At 47.6% G+C, this 17,066-nt stretch overlaps 1 protein-coding gene across 1 annotated transcript; it reads right to left on the reverse strand.

Moving 5' to 3' along the window:
• Positions 1 to 1,231: 1,231 nt before the first annotated feature.
• PHOX2B (paired like homeobox 2B) lies at positions 1,232 to 3,964 on the reverse strand (the record flags this gene model as incomplete). Its single annotated transcript, XM_079714788.1, has 3 exons — positions 1,232 to 1,747; positions 2,679 to 2,866; positions 3,724 to 3,964. The coding sequence occupies 3 exons, from the start codon at positions 3,962 to 3,964 to the stop codon at positions 1,232 to 1,234; spliced, it is 945 nt and encodes a 314-aa protein (XP_079570914.1).
• Between the last annotated feature and the right edge of the window lie 13,102 nt (positions 3,965 to 17,066).

Below are 17,066 nucleotides of genomic sequence, written 5' to 3' on the forward strand. Positions count from 1 at the left end.
AAAAATCCCAACAGAGATGTCTAAACTGCGAGAAGAATGGAATCATCAATATACAGTCCATCCACCATACAGGATGTGCGTCCATTTCGGATCAAACAGAAATGCAGAGACACTTCTGCAAACTTGTGTGCGCCTCTTTTCCTTGCTGGGTAGATTTCTCTGCAGCCATTTGCGTGGACTGCAATTGACTCCAATCCAAAGCAGTGCCAAAAAGTTCAGTAAAAGCTGGTGGAAGAAAATGCCGGTTGGGGTGTCAGGACAGAAAAAAAGGGAAGAGTTGCGAGATATGTGACATCGTTTGCAGAGTTTGAAGATGAAAAGGCATTTCATGTATAGGGCATCTTTCAGGGCCGAGTGGCTGCACAGATTCAGGTTGCGAGCTGCAACTGTGCGCGGTTCGGATGCGCAGATGGCGGAATGCTGTTCGACGAGGTGGGGCTGGCAAGCTGGCGCGAGGAAGTCACCTTGGCCGCGGGGACCATCTGCACGAATCGTCGCCGCAGTGGCCCGAATCCAAGGACAAGAGGGGAAGCGGGGCGTCTGGAAGGCCTTCCTACTCTCCCTGAAGAGGAGCCCCAAGGGAGTCTGTGCTGTCCGGGGTGGGGGGCGCGGATGAATTTAGGGATTCGCAAGATGGAGCCCTCACACAGTGCCAGCCGCAGCTTCCCTCTTACCCCCTTTACTTTATTTATTTTTCTTAGATTTTAAAAACTTTCGGGTTTTTAAAAAATTGTTACTTCCTTTTTTTTTTTTAATTTGGGGGAGTTTTGATTACTTTTTTCTTTTTCTAAGCAAGTCACTGAGTTGGTTGTGGCCTCCCACCCCTCTCTCCCTGTCACCCTTCTCGGGCCACAGACACACATTCCCCGAGACAGACATACACCGACACGCAGACACAGCCTCCTGAGATCCCCCCCGAGTCCAGGCCGCGCCGCTCACACGTCCCCGGCGGCAAGCGGAGCCCTGGCCCGTCTGCGCGGCCCTGAGGCAGGTGCGAAGCCAGGGAGGTGTGTTGTTTGATTTGGTTTGGTTTGGGGGTTAAGGAAGGGGGCAGGAGTGGGGTTGAAATGGAGGCGACGCCGTTTTCTCTTTATTCTTATCGCGATTACTTTAGGCTCTCAAGGAAAAAGCCACGGCAGCAGCGACAACAGCCTTGGGCCTACCCGCTCGCCCACTCGCCCGCCAGGCCCCGGCTCGCCCGCTGCCGCCGCCGCCGCCGCAGGATCCCAGATCAGAACATACTGCTCTTCACTAAGGCGGCTTTGGCACCGTTGGGTCTTTGGAGCGAGGATAGGACGCTGGCGAAGGGGCCCCCGAGCGAATCCGGGATGGAGGTGATGGGCCCGGGGCCGGGAGCCCAGCCTTGTCCAGGGCCCCCGGCCGCAGCCAGGCCTCCAGCTGCCGCCGCCGCCGCTGCCGCTGCCGCCGCAGCCGCCGCCGCCGCCGCCGCCGCCGCGCCGCTCTTGCCGGGTTCGCCTCCCGGCCCCCCCGGCCCCGCCGCCCCCGGGGCTCCTGCAGGGCTGGGCCCGCCGCCGCCGCCGCCAGTCGCCCCGCAGCTGGGAGTGGGGTTGGGGTTGGGGCCCGGGCCCCCAGTGCTGTCCGGATCGGTGCTCTTGGCCTCTTTGCTCTCGTCGTCCCGGGAGGAGTCGGACTTCTTTCCCGAAGAACCGTTCTTGGCCGCGGCCGCTGCAGCCGCGGCCGCGCGCTCCTGCTTGCGGAACTTGGCGCGGCGGTTCTGGAACCACACCTGGCCCGAGAGGAGAAGAGAGGCGGCGAAGCAGCAAGAGAAAGAAGCCAACGGGAAAGAAAAGCGGTTAGGGTGGCCCACGTTCCATTTCAGCTTGTTTTAAACTCCACGCGCCGCGGATACCCCCGCGCCTGTGGCTGGTGCATCTTTTGAGAAACTTTCTTAGGGCGACTTGAGCATGTCCCGGAAATGGTGGCTTGCAGGAGAGGTGAAAAGGCTGCAGGTCCCAGAATGGCCCTAAAATGGAAGCCCTTATTTGGGCGGACCTTTGCTCAGTCTACTTCCTGAGCCACTCCAAACTCGCCATCGCCTCTAGGCCTCAGGTCTCAAGTTAAACTCTGAGTGGTAGACAGAAGGCGGGGGTGGGGGAGCTCTGGGCTTGGGGCCTGCTGTCCATCCTGGCCTTTGGGCCTGGAAGAGCTAGCGTTGGTGCGTACCGCCCCTCCACTGGGGGGCTCACGGGCAGAGCCGCCATGGCCTGCTCTTGAGCGCACCTGTGTCTCTAAAAGGTTAGAGTACCGCGCGGATCTTGACCTACATAGAATCCCAGACCCTTTGCGAATCTGCTGCAAGTCACAGTTCCCGGGAAAATGCACCTGTACCTCTACGCCATTAGCTCCGAGTTAAAAGCTCTTGAGTTAGGAGGGATTTGGCAAAACTACTTATACTACGGAGGCAAAGTCTGCACTCCTCCCCCAGGGCACTCCCTGTCCCCTGAATGCCTCTGCGGCGCTAGCTGGGGTGGGAGCACTTTGCAGCTGTGAATTTATAGCCAAGAACGCGCTCCCTAACCCTTCCTCGCGCGCACGGCCCCTCCGGACCTGGCCTTTCAGGAGAGGCCGGAGAGCTCGGACCTTCAGTAGAATAACCCGCACTGCACCCCTGCCCCGCGCGATGCTGCAAAGCCGGATCGGCTTCCGGGAGCGCGTACCTGGACTCGCGCTTCGGTGAGGTCGATCTTCAGGGCCAGCTCCTCCCGGGTGTAGATGTCGGGGTAGTGCGTCTCCGCGAAGACCCTCTCCAGCTCTTTCAGCTGCGCACTAGTGAAAGTGGTGCGGATGCGCCGCTGCTTGCGCTTCTCGTTGAGGCCGCCGTGATCCGTGAAGAGCTTGTAAGGAACTGGAGGACAACAGAGGGGACAGAGTATGAGCAAAATGGTCTGGAGCGCGCGAGCCGCAGAGCCGGAATGTGGGGACTCCAGAGGTCAGATGGTGCTGGAGCCGCCGCCGCCGACACCGGCGCGGGAGAGTGGCCGAAAGGAGCTGGCGAGAAAAACCCGAGCAAATTAGTTATACACGGAAACAGGGGCGCAGACTTCGGGCTGTGGTGGGGTCCCTCCGGGCACAAGCGCCTTTGGGTGGGTTGAAATAGCGCATTGGAGACGGCTGAAGGCCGGGGACACGGGAATGCTTTGATGAGGAAGAACGAGAGAGGAAAAAGAGTCCGAAAACCTCAGTCGGAATATCAGGAAGCCAGGGATGAAGTTACCAAACCCTCCCACGGTTGAAACTTTTTAATTCTCAAAAGTTGACCCGGCCCAAAAGTTGGGGGATAGCGCTGCAAAAAGAAAAGAAAAGAAAAGAAAAGAAAGAAAGAATCAGAAAAATGACCCGCCAAAGAGGTGTGAGCCGCTGTCGGATCTTAAAAAAAGAGACACTGCCAGTAATGAGCTTTACTCTTTGTTATTTAATTATTTTCTAAGCTTTACGTCTCATCGCAAAGTAAATAAATTATGCCTATCATTTTGGCAGCTTAAGATAATTTTGTTGGCGGTTCGGGTGTGACTAGGATAGTGTAACCCTGTAAGTGAATTACCCCTCCCTGCAATCGCTTCTAACGTGATAAATTCTTTCATTTGTGTAAGCAAATTTCGTTTGGTAAATACTAAACACATTTCCATTTTCAAATGCAATCAAGGCTTCCTATATACGAGCGGAAAGGCGGCTTCCTCAGCTGAGAAAGCTGGCGGTCCTTACCTGCGGCGTACGGACTGCTCTGGTGGTCCCTGAGGGTGCCGAGGCTGCAGGATCCTGGCGTGAGGGACGGGCAGCCGGACGTGGCCCCAAAAGTGGTCCTTATCGGGTTATACTGGAAGCCACTGGCCTGGCTGCAGGAACTGAAGTCAGCATAGGCTGAAGCCAGGCTCGAGGTGTCCATCCCGGCCATACAGGACTCGTAGGCAGAGGAATTGAGGTAAGAATATTCCATTTTATACATTGAAAAGGCTCTGGATGGCTCAGCCAAGTGGAAAAATGAAATAAAAGATGGGTATGGAGAAGGTGGCTGGAGTGGGGAGATGTGCACAGCTCAACGCCTGCCTCCAAACTGGCCTCCTTACTACCAGCAGAGCCTAGTTTTATGAAAAAGCCTCCTATGAGATGCCTTGTCTGAGGTCTCTAGAGCATATAGTCCTCATAATAAACTTGGCTCTTTCCACTTGGACAATAGCAAAGCGGTTGGTCTTATTGCTGGCGCTTTTTACATGACAATAACTCATCCGTCTATTGGGCTGGCACTGGGGAACTGAGCTGTCCAACCTCCCTATCATTGATTCCTGCATCTCTAATTAGAATTTAATACCACACCATTACGCACTGAGCCCCTGATCCTCCCTTCTAACCAGCTCCCTGCCCTTTAATTCAATCACACTACTTGGAAATAATGAAAGTTGGGTGACGATTCTCCCTGATCCAATTTCCCTGAGCTTTTAAGCCTTTTTAACTGATCATATACCTTAGGCATAAATTGAGATAGTGTGTGTGTTTTCCCCCTTCTTCTCTCTCTCTCTCTCTCTCTCTCTTTCTCAGTTAGGGAGAACAAACCTTGATGTCATAGAAAACTTGTTTTGTAAGAGCGTTACACGCTCAATTTAACAACAAGCCTACCCCCTGAAGTGCATGAAATGTTATAAAGCACTAGGACATTGGCAAGACTCAGGCGCCCTGTAACACAGAGTAAGTGGGCCAAGTATGTGAACGATAAGTGGATTTCTTTAAAATACACCTGGTAGAGGGTTTTTTTTAAAAAAAGCATCTTATAAACTGCATTTCTTGTCTTGGCTTAATGTGCTTTTCTAGAGACTCCGCTTACCCAGCCATTTAAAAAATAAAAGAACATCCAAGTAAAGCTCTTGAATAAAATACATCTGGATTTTCAACCAATGGCTTCTTTGTGCTCAGTTCTGGGTTTTTCTGCATTAGCGTGAGGTTTGCATTTTGTTGGTTTGTGTGGTTGTTGCTTTTAATTACTCTGTTTAACTGGCAAGCGGGCATGAAGTGTCCCCAAATGTGCCTCCTCTTCCATCCCTCTCGGGTGCGCTCCTTTTTTTTTTGTTGTTTTGTTTTTTTTTTTTGCCTCCAGTTTTTCAGGTACCCACAATTCTCTAAAGACCCGAACCTTCGAAAGAGGATTGCTGTCTGCTCGCCCTTTAGGTTTGCTGACTGCAGTGAACGAAATCCTTGCTCTTTAAATGCCCAGGCTCCAGGTCGGGAACTTTTCTTGTCCAACACCCCAGGCTCTTGGGTGCTGGTAGCGAGGCACAGACAAAGAAACGAGCAGTGATTTGTGGACCTCGGTGGCCCCATGATTTAAGCGGAGGGTAATTTTCATTTGGTTTGTTAGGCTCTAGCAGAATAAGGGAAACTATTTCATTAAATCCTTTCTCTCGGTGGACAAGAGGAGGAATGCTTAGTTGAATCGCCGTGTGGTGTAAACAAACCCTGGATATTTTATATGAATTAAATGTGCAGATAATTAGTTTTATTGCATTCATTACCCCCTTTATGTGCTCTGTAACAAGTCAGTAATTAAAGTAACAAACTCATAAAGTCTTTATAGGGGCATTTAGGCGTTCAGTGTTTGCCAAACTAAGTGGTTTAATTCGATGCTAGTGCCGGGGAGTGGATGGGCGCCCGCTCTCCACTGCCACTGTGTTTTATTGCGCACTAAACTGCAGCGGACGCCGTAATGGATTAAACAGGGACAGCAGCCCCCCAACCTCGTGCTTCTCCGCTGGGTGAGTTTCAGGCTGATTTCAGGTGATGGCGCGTCCTCTGGACATGAGGAAGCACTGAAGTCGGGAGTGCAGGCGGTGGGACCCGCCGAGGAGCTTGGTGATAGTTTTATGGGGAGGGCTGATAGTTTTATTGCAGTTGTATGTTGTACAATGCGTATTTGATAAAGAAGGGCCCTTGGTGACCACTGTGCACTTTTTTGTGCACGGGGTGAAATGAAAATAAATGTGTACAAGGTTGTACTGCGGCGGGAAACAAATTGCAGCGCTCTAAATGGTTCTTCTTTATGGTCACCAGACAAGAGGAGAAAAGAGATGCAAACATCTGTCTTCAGTCCCCTAAACCTAAAGGCCAGCAAAGACGGATGCGAATCCAAGTGTTATTACTGTGGGGATTTGTCTTTATTTATCCCGCTCTCATGAATATGAATCTGCCTTTGGATCGGGAGGCGGCTGTGCCCCTTCGGACGCTGCACATAGACTTTCCCCACCCTGACTTACCCATCCCCCGCCCCGGGAGGTGGGGGATAGGTTGTCAAGCACAAGGCTGCAATTGTCCAGGTTTCTCTTGGACTTTTCAGGGGAGCTTCCTGGCTCTCCCAACGCGACACCGCCGCCCCAGGCGCACACTCGGGGGATGTGGATGCTGGGAGCACAGGCCTGCGTGGCACCCCGCTAGCCCGCTTCTCCCGCTTATATGGGGTTTAAGCGCTTCTGCAGAGAAGAGAAAGACATGAGGTGTCCTGGAGGGGATGCGTTTGGGCTCCAAGGCCCACGCTTGCCAATAACCAGGCTCACACCGCTCTTGGCGCCCGCGCCTGGGCGCACCCGGGGTTGTGTCTCAACTGGGTATAGAGCGCACGCGCCCCGCGCCGCTGCTCCGCGCCCGGGCCCGGCCGTACACCCGAAATGAGTGCCGGCCGATTCCCCTTCGGGTCCTAATTTGCAGACAGTCCCCATTGGGGCGGGGGCGGACCGCGAACCTGGAGTGTGCGGGGAGCTGGGAGGAGAGGGGTTTATTTCGGCCTCTTTTGAGGATGAGTCTTCGGTGAAGATGTAGAACTTTGGGGTTTAGTCGGTGCCTGGAGGCAGTTCCTGTGCGCAGGGGAAGTTGGCGTGGGGAGTGAGGTGTGCAGCTCAGGGGAGCTGGGTGTTGAAGAGGCGTCGGAGGGTGACTTCTGGAGAAGACGAGGACCGGGGGGAGGAGCCCGCCAAGGGCCAAGGCGAGGGAAGTGCGAGGCCGCGGGGGGGCCCGGGGGAGCCGCCGAGGGGCAGGCCCAGCAGCTGCCAGTGCAGGGCACCGGCTCGCGCTCTCCGCTGCCCCCGGGCCCGCCCGGGGCCGGGTCTCTCCCCGCCCTGCTGTCCGAGGCTCCCACCGGCCTCGAATCCCAGCCTCCTCCGACCCACCGCGCCAACCCTCTCCCAGGTGCCGGGCCCGGCCCCGGCCTCTCTGCAGGCGCCCCCTGGTGCCTGGCCTCGCTGGCTCAGGATGCTGTGCACCGCCTTCTCTTTGTACCAGGAGGCCTTTCGGCACCGGCACCGCACGGTCCGATGAACGAAGGCGCTTGACTTCATTTTCCCCTTTGTAGGCCTTGTAGGTTTAGTTTGTTCCGTGTTACTGTCCCTCTCTTCGCCCCACCCCCCCATCATCCCTGGCCCATCGTCCCCTGTGCGGGTCTTTTGTGCTCCGTGGTCCTGATTCTGACCCGAAGATGAAAGGCGTGAGGGGCTGGGCCAGGCCAGAGCCCCAGCCCCAGCGCCCTGTTTTGTTCCGAGCTGTGCTTTCTACACGCGAGCTCTCCCCTAAAACTTGTACCAAATGGTTAATTTAATTATTCCAACTATAGACCAACTGCTTCAGCAGCCTCCACCACGCGTCTGGGAGGAAAAAAGAAACCATCTATAAGAAATAATCTAATAAAAGTGAAGTGTAGAAAAACCCCTCCTGATTTTCAACCGGCACAAATAGAATTAGAGCTTCAGCATCCTTTTCCCAAACAGACCTTTTGTCCAGATCACAACTTCAGCCAACCAGCAATGTGTACAGTGCCCGCTATTTATTTTAATAGAGGTGGTGGGTAGCGAGATGGATTGATAGATAAATGGCCACATGGATAGATGGATGGTTTGATCCATCTTCCTCTGACTTCTCTTTCTTAATATGTGTACACGGTTGATTTTTTTCCCCCTGCTGATTTTCTGAATCAATAATGGAAAGGCAATGCTATGTGGTAAAAGCGGGGGGGAAGGCCATTTAGAGCACAAAAAAGGGAAGAGACTACCAGCATATATACCATGAGAAAAAAAATGTTTACATGCTACCCAGTACCAAATGAAAAAGGTTGAAAGTTTAAAAGAAACTTTTCTTTCCTTTTCTTTGCCATTCATAGGAGGGTTTCTTTTTCTTCTTCTTTTTTTCCTTGAAAGTCAGAAAGAATGTTAGAAGACAAGGAAACAAAACAGCAAACAAAATGCCATTGTATTGTAGTAGCAATTCATGGGAAAACGCTTGTCAGCCTCCTAATGCTTCACTCCTTGGAGGCTGTTTGGAGGCTGTTTTACCACAGGCAAAGCACAATAACATGGGAATGAATAAAATATGAAATACCAGTGAGAGTTTCAGAGGAGTTTTCTTTTTGATTGCTTTATTTAATGCTGCATCCAAATTATCCCAGCACGGTAAATCCACTGTCCACCAAAGGCTCAACTCAGAACCAACAGTACTCTCAACCAGAGAATTAAAAAACAAATTTGCCCTTGGGTTTCTCCAAAAGATTGCTGCAGGCAGCAGTCTTTCCCACTCACCTGCACTAAGAAAATAACATAGATAGGATTTACTTCCCCAGAACATAAAAGGAAACCAGCCACAGCATCCCCAAATGTGAAGATCCACTGATATAGACATTCTCCTAGCATTTTAGAATTTTAACCATATTTTCCACATTTTAATACACATGTTTCATAATAGAAACTCTTTGTATTTCTGGCACTGTGAGACAACTATTAACTAATAAACAATAGCATCTGCAAAGCAATTAACACAGTGCTTGGCACCTGGAAAGAATCCAGTGAATGTTAGCCACCAGTACTGTGATGATGATAATGATGCTGATTATGATGGTGATGATGATGGTGATGATAATAATAATGATGGTAGAGTCATTGAATTGCATTGGTAGAGTCTCCTTGAATTGCACACTAAATACTTGGCTTTGCAATTTGGATGGTGCATGGACAATGTCTTTTCTATTGTATATTTATAATGCATGTGGAAGAGGGTGGACAAATCATAGAGAATGTTCCAGGACATCAGATGGGAGAAAATAAGGCAACCAGGCAGAAAACTTCCATCTTTTAGGAATTCACCAGAAAGCATGTATGTATATAAATTAATTCTATGTTTTATCTTACATTAGGCACAGTATTTACGCATGATTAAGGTGGTGCTTTACTCCCATATGTAAATATTGTGTGTTCAGGGTCATGTCACTTTAAAAGGCACTTGCCCTGGGTTAGCTGTGTGAGTTTGGGTTAAAGCTTTATGAGTAAGTCATAGATGGTGTCTCTGTATTTGAATGAACTTTGGAGGCACTCCATGTGTAAGTGCTATTCTCTAAATAGGCAGTGGGGTACAGATCCCCAGTATCCATCCTTTTAAGGACATCATCATGGAAGAGGCCAGCTCTCCTCCTCTCCTCCACACCTCCCGCGTGCTGTGATTAGCAGAAGCGGCTGCCTATTACCTTTTTTGCTGGAGTTTAGCTAATAGTAGTAACATCTGCTGGGCTGGTGGTGGAGGAGACATGGGGTATTTGATCAGAGTCACAGATGTAGAAGTGACATCTGCTTGCAACAAAGAAAGGAGAGACAAAATTAAATTAGGCAGGGAGGCCTCTCTGAACCGCCCCCAAAAATCTATTTGAAAAGGGAGGAAAAAAAGTAATCATGAGCCCTGACCAAGCTTGAAGGGTACAGAAGAGCACCTGCAGAGAGGATCATGAGTTTCTGGACCAGTAGCTGCCAGAATAACTGGAGTAGCACCATCCAAATGTAGCAATGTCCTGAAACCTTAAAGGCATCTTTTTATGCTCCAAAGAATAGAGTCAGGTAAGATCGTCCTTCTCAGCTGAGAATGTCTTGACCTGTGTCAGTATAGTATGGGTTGAGAAATCATTTTCAGGTTGAAGACAGGAAGAAGGTAAAGACAAAGCCTCTTGGGTTGATAATAGCACAGAATTTTTTTATTTTTTATTATTATTATTATTTTTCGGTACGCGGGCCTCTCACTGCTGTGGCCTCTCCTGTTGCAGAGCACAGGCTCCGGACGTGCAGGCTCAGCAGCCATGGCTCACGGGCCCAGCCGCTCCACGGCATGTGGGATCCTCCCGGACCGGGGCACGAACCCGCGTCTCCCATATTGGGCAGGCGGACTCTCAACCACTGCGCCACCAGGGAAGCCCGCACAGAATATTTTGAGATGAGTTTGGACAGAAACAGATTTTTATTTCATAGCTATGTTAAAACTCCTACTGCCAACAACTAAGAATGAGCCACTTTTTACTGGGCTTAGAGGATTGTATTTGGCAGTTAAAACCTACATGCCTGAAATAAGGCTCAATTAGAAGGGGAGGGTGGTATAGAAAGAGAATGTTCAACACCCTCCTAACCATTGTGCTAGTAAACCACAGCGATACAAAGGGGCATCCCTCCCCCCACCATAATGATCTCCTAAATTTCTCCAAGTGGAACAGATTATCATAGCTTTATATAAAGGAATTTCACAGTGATAACAGAAACCACTGGACAAGATTCCCTCAACTTTCTACTTCCCAATCCATAACCAGTTGACATCTGCACCCACTTGCTCCTTTCTTGTCCCTGCTGCATGCAGGAGGAAAGCCTATTCCAATCTAAAGCCAATCCCTCCACGGTGCTTTGGAGTCCAATCTCTTCCACTGGCTCAAGACCTTACCCAGTTCTTCCTTTCATGGATCTTCAAATTCTCATGCTCATCTGGATGTATCCTGTTGTCATCTAACCATGCTCAAACTACACTCACACTAATAACCAAACAATGAACACCACTTTCTTCCTTGGTTACACTCCCCCACCCCACCACTTATCTCCCTTCTCCCCTTGACCGCCAAACATCTTGAAGGAGATGTCTCTTCTCATTGTCTCTATTTCTTTACTTCTCAATCACTCCATAGCCTCCTCTAATATGGCTTCCACCACCCTCAAACAAATTAAACATTTCTCATTAAGGTCACCAAATCCATTGGGGATTTGCTGGGCTTTAACTTCCTTGAATGTTTAAGTTGCTAGCGCTGTTGAACAAATACTTCCAGTTCTCCCCATTTCTGGGCACACAGTAGGACTTCACTTCCCTGTCCCCTAGAAGTTAGATATGGCTATGTGACTTTGGCCAATGAAGACTGAATGGAAGTTTAAAGTGTGACTTCCAGGTGAGCCTTAAGGTCTGGTGTCCAAGTCTCTACCCTCTCCTTTTTGCCCTGTTTAATAGTAGCTGACAGAGCTTCAGATGTGGCTGCTGTGTCAGCCTGAGTTCTGATGTGAGTATGACCTGAAGAAGAGGTCCCAGAAGACCCATAATGGACATGTAGTTTCTTAGAGCATCAGAGAAGGATTCTGGAAGAGGCGGCATCCTCTATCCTCCCCTACGAGGTGACTCATCCTCCTACTAAAGGGTGAATAGGAGGGAGCAAAGAAAATGGTGGTGGTGTGGAACAGGAGGAAGTTGCAGGTAGAGGAACCAGTGCTGGTCAGACTCCAAAGCCAGAGAGAGCATGGAGTGTTTCGGAATCTAGAAATATTTCATTTCAGTTTTCTGTTAGAACAGGAGATATGGGGGAGGGGCGCACAAAGAAGGGTGTGATGAGAGAAGATAGGAGAGATAGACTGGAATCAGGTCCTGCAGGACTGGGGATGCAGTGAAGTATAATCTGGGAGGGGGGGAATGAGGGAGCAGGGGAGCTGGGAGACAAATTAGGAGGCTGCAGCCCTACTGTAGGCAAGAAATGATGGGTATCTAAGCCAAGAGAATAGCAACGTAGGACAAAGAGAAGTAAGGGAATTCAAGAGGGGTTACAGAAGTGGAGTCTTAGGGCAGGCAGAGGACATTGTCCTGCCATGTGCTAGGATCTCAGAGGGTCCAAGAGGACACCTCAGAACAAAAACTCTCCCCCATATCTGCTAGCAAGATCTTCACTTCTGTAACTTGGGCCTAGAGATCCTCATTAGCACACTTACTTCTCTGGGTTTGGTAGCACGTGGTACTGTCAACCATTCATTCATTCACTCATTCAACCCGTATTTGTCAAATACTATATTCTGGAAATCGGCACTTTAGAGTAGAAGTGATTCAGATAGTGTCTGAAAAGCTAACTTTTGAGATGGAGCAAACCCGAGGTCTGCAGGTTTCTGAGTGGAGGTGGGAGTCAGTGGACTGAAGGTGGAGACCCCCATGGTGCAGTGTGGCAACACGCGGGCTCCGAGTTTGCAGGGTCGAGACTGCACGCTGGACTGTCACTGCTCAATCCGGAGAAAGACCTTAGTTACCTCAGGAATTGGGATAAGAATTTGTGTGGTCCTTTTAAGTCCTAACATTCTGTTTTTGTTCTGGTTTGGTTTGGTTCTTTTGCCTGAGAACCTCCCCCTCGAGTATTTCTCTATGAAAGAGAGAACACAAGGGGCAGTGAGTTTAGTGGGAAATCAAAGGAGTTCAGGGAAGAGCACAACGCGGAAACCAGGAGAGAGGAGGGTAATTGTCCTCCGTTCCTCATCCTTTTTGTTAAGGTCTTAGGATTTTGTGTGTATTTCCCTTCTGGGAGTATTTTCAAATGAAGATGCCAAGAGCCAAGTATCACCAAGGAAAGAATCACGGATGGTGGAATAACACGCATTCTAGAAGTGGAGGTAGCTCTTTTAGGTGGCACCTCCCAGTGTGACTCCTGTCGCATCTAGTAGGTATCCATATCCTCCACCCACAAGGAAAGCTTGCCTAGCCCCTGGTAGCTGAGGGCTCTATGTTGCCTCTGGCATACACAGAATTTGTGGCAATAACACCATCTTGTATCTGAGTCAGCCCAGGGAGCCAAGTGAGAGCCGTGTCAGGAGCTCTGGAGTCATTCACTAACTTAAACTGCTCAGCCTTGAAATACATATAAAAATGCTTGAGAATCCTGAAACTTCTAAAACATATTCTTCTTTCTGGGTTTTCAAAAGATCCTATTGTTGTTGTTTGTTTGTTTATATTACTTTGTTTTATTTAGGAAGTTTGTGGAGTTTACCAGTAATATGCTGCAGCTTCATGCATTTTAATGTGAATTTCAGCTGATTCAGAATTTAGAAGCAAATGTAATCCAGTACTCAGGGACAGGCACCACGTGTCCTAGACCTCAGGAGCCAGAAGACAATAAAATGCTTACAGTGATGCATGTTTGTAGTATTTCCCCAGTTAGATGTAATGGAGAATATTAATTTTCTTTTTAAACACATATTTCTCTCTCTCTCTCTCTCTCTCTCTCTCTCTCCACCCCCTTGTTTACTGGGGTAAGTTAAACTGCTGCCTAGAGAATTATGAGTTGAGGGTTACAATCACAAGCTCACTGCTAACTCTGTTGCTTGTGATCAACCTTCACCATTTGAGATTGGACTTGGGGGAAAGGAGGAGGAAGAGAGATTTTTAAAGAAGAGGCAGGGAGGCTGCTAGCAGGGAAATGGGACATAATAATGGACAAAACAGCACAGTGAGTCGCACAAGAGACTACAGAGCAGAGGCCAACAGCTTTAACCCAAACCCCAGGGAAACCTCTTGAATGAACAGTGCTAACCGCTGAGAGGTGAGCCACAAAGCACCAAACAACCCCAGGGTGGAGCCAGACCGTGCCCTTCCGGAGATTGAGCTGAAGCCAGAGGGGTTTCTCCGGCTTGCCTTGCCCAGGCCTGTGTTCCTGGGGCAGACGCCTTATTTAGCAGCTATTGCGCAGCAAGCCTCGCACCAGCTGCTGAAGCTCCCTTATAACCGAGGGAGTAATTGATTCTGGCCCCTCTTCTCTGTGCACCAGGAGGGGACAGCAAAAACCCTTCAAGGGAGGTTCATGACTGTTCTTGGGGGATGGTCAGGCCAGAGCAGACTGCACCCCACAAAGGAAGCACTGCATAGTGGTCAGAGCTGGCCCTGGGTGCCCTCTTCCTATTTTTATTGTTAATTACTTTTTTCTTATTACAAAGTACTTAGTATCCATTATAGAAAATGTTATGGAATGTATTCCTTAAAAAGTGATAAAAATCAATACTTCAACTTTTTAATATAACTTTTCAGTCTTTTTGTTCCATGTGTAAACATAAATTTTTTTAAATGGGAAGCATTCTCTACGTACTGCTTTGTAATCTCCTTTCCCCCCTAAATCATGTGTCATGAACACCTTCCCATTTCATGTAATATTCTTCTAACACAGTTTTATGGCTATGTGGTATTACACTGCATGATAAGCCATAGTTTATTTAGTCAACTCTGTTCTGTTGGACGTTTAGTTTGCTTCTAATTATTAAACTATATTAAAAGCACTGCTCTGGACACCCTATTAGCTAAATCTCTGTGCATATCCATATGATATTCTTGCTTAGAATTAAACCCTAAAAGTGGAATTCCTGGATCAAAGAGTATACACTGTTTAAAAAGCTTTGGACACATGTTGCAAAACTGCCTTCCAGGAAGGTGGCACTGGTTTCTATTTGCAGAGCAGAATATGATAGTATCTGCCTTCCAATACTCACCAGCATTGTTTAGTACCCGTAAAAAAGTTTTGCCTACCCTCTTCTTACTGTGCTATTTTCTACGGAAAAGAAGGAAAGCAGAAATAGGTAAATTCCAAGGATAACAGAGACCTGTAAAATAGAGTCAAAATGCCAAAGTCCAGCTTTATTTTAAAAAATAAATATCTAATGATGGACAAAGGGGTCTTCTTATCTTTAGAACTAGATGATTAAAAAAAGATAAATTCATTACTTGGGGCTGGTTTTATTTTAACATTGAGACCAAATTATAAAGAAAACTCCAATTTTAATTTTGTCTTTTCTATCAAAGAGAATAAGCTTCGGAACGAAAAGGATTAGCGTGAACACTAGTGACAGGGACCAGAGCCCCATTGGTGATTGTGAAGGGTCCTGCCCACTTTAATGCGTTCTGCAAGGTCTCTGTCCCAGGGGCCAGAGAGAACGCACCAGTGAGATCACCAAACGATGGTTGGTGGTTTCCGTGGAATTGTGAAGGATGAAAGAGAAACGAAAAGACTGCTCTTCTGGCAAATCCGTAAATTTTCAGAAAAGGAAAGACCATGGGTTCTGAAGATAACAGACTGATGAACTCAACAACAAATTCAGGTAAAATGCTAGATTGAATTTTAAACGTATTATGAAAATTTCCCACATATGAAGGAAAGAGAACAATATAAAGAAAGCATCATGAACCTTTATCCAGACACAACAATTACCCACTCATGGCCAACCTTGTCTCTCCATCCCTACCCCGCTTCCACCCTGCCATTCTGACCCCCACTGCCTCCCTGACTTGGTGGTTTTGAGCCAATTCTATGACATCATATGATTTCCTCCTTAAATATTTCAGTATTAGCCCTAAAAGATAAGGAATTTTTCCCCTAAAAATAAATCATCACAGTGCCATCATCACACCAAAAATATCAACTATAATTTCTTAATATCTTCAAATATCTGGTGTTCCATTTTCCTGATGGTGTCACAAAAAAGTATTTTTTGAGTTATTTTGTTTGAATCGGAATCCAATCAAGTTCTGCCCATTGCATTTGTTTTCATGTCTCCTAAGTCTCTTCTGATCTACAGGTCCTCCCCCCTCCCCTTTTTTTCCTCCCCACAATTTATTTTAAAGGAAAATGGGTCATAGGTACTGTGGAATTACCCACATTCTGGATTTGGCTGATAGCCTCCCCGTGGCGTTTAATCCTAACCCTTTTTATTTCTGTAAACTGGGAGTTGAATTTAGAGGCTTCATCAGGTTCAGGTTCGATTTTTCAACGAGGATACTTCACAGGTGGTGCTGTGTACTTCCTCTTGCACCATATCCTTGTCTCTCTCTTTACGATGTCAGGTTTGATCTGCAAGGTTGGGGTATCATCAGCTGGAACTATCCATTATAAAGTTCCCCATGAGCTTTCTACCTAATGATTTTAGGAGTTATTGATTAGCATTGCCTAGATTAAATGATTTTATTCGTTTAGGGTATGCAAATGGTAATATTCTAATTATATCATTTTTGTTATTTTATTAGCTAGAATACTTCTATAAAGAGAAAAAAACCCTTCCCTTATCAAGTACTGGATATCTAAGATATGGTAAGGTTTGACAAGTTAAGGAAAATGCTGAAATCTTTCTCTTTATATACCAGTTTTCAGAATAGTGAGTTTGTTCCCTGGTGTCCTTCAAAGACCATCAGTGGATTTTTTGTGTTTTGTTTTGTTTTGCAGGGTTATGTACTCATGGGTCTAAATATATTTTATGTATTTTCTTTTATTGCAGTATTTATTCTTATTTATGCTCAAATTATCCAAACTGTGACCAGTGGAAGCCTCTTCCATTTGGCTTCTCAGTTCTTTTGACAGGACACTAATTGTCTTTGATAGCATCCTTGTAGCTGGTACAAGATGGCCCAGGTTCCTCTTTTATACTTTTTGCCTAGACCTGGAATCAACCATTTCTCCAAGGAGCCCTGGTTCTTTTTAGTGGGAATTGGTATTTAGAGACCACATTGCAGGTCTTAGATTGGATTTTAGCTTGAGTGATATACGAGTATTTTGGAAAGGAAGTGATGGTCACTAGACACCAGGGACTAGTTAAAGTCATCATACATTTATTAAATAAGACATAGCTCATTCTAGATGAGAAAGAAGAGAATGGGCATAAACAAACAACTAGGACATGGTACTGTGTATAAAGAGCTTTGGGGAAATAATTATGCCCGGAGTTAAGGAGTAAAGCTACAGCAAGGAGGTGATATCTAAGCAATGGAAATAGGCAGGCAGGTGAGGTGGAATGGAAGAAAATCTGGACAGAGAAAAGAACATGAGCAAAGCCCTGGAATCATCAAAGTGCATGGTGCATTTGAAGAAGAGTAGGATTTGCTTCATTTCCTCTGACAGGGATAGTGGATGTAGAGAACAGCCAATTGCAGTCGACATAATGTATCTGGACTTCAGCAGGGCATTTGTCCAGGCCTATCATGGTATTATTTTGGACAAGATGGAGAAATAT

The sequence above is a fragment of the Hyperoodon ampullatus genome (assembly GCF_949752795.1).
Source record: "Hyperoodon ampullatus genome assembly, chromosome: 1".
In the NCBI taxonomy this organism is placed as follows: domain Eukaryota; kingdom Metazoa; phylum Chordata; class Mammalia; order Artiodactyla; family Ziphiidae; genus Hyperoodon; species Hyperoodon ampullatus.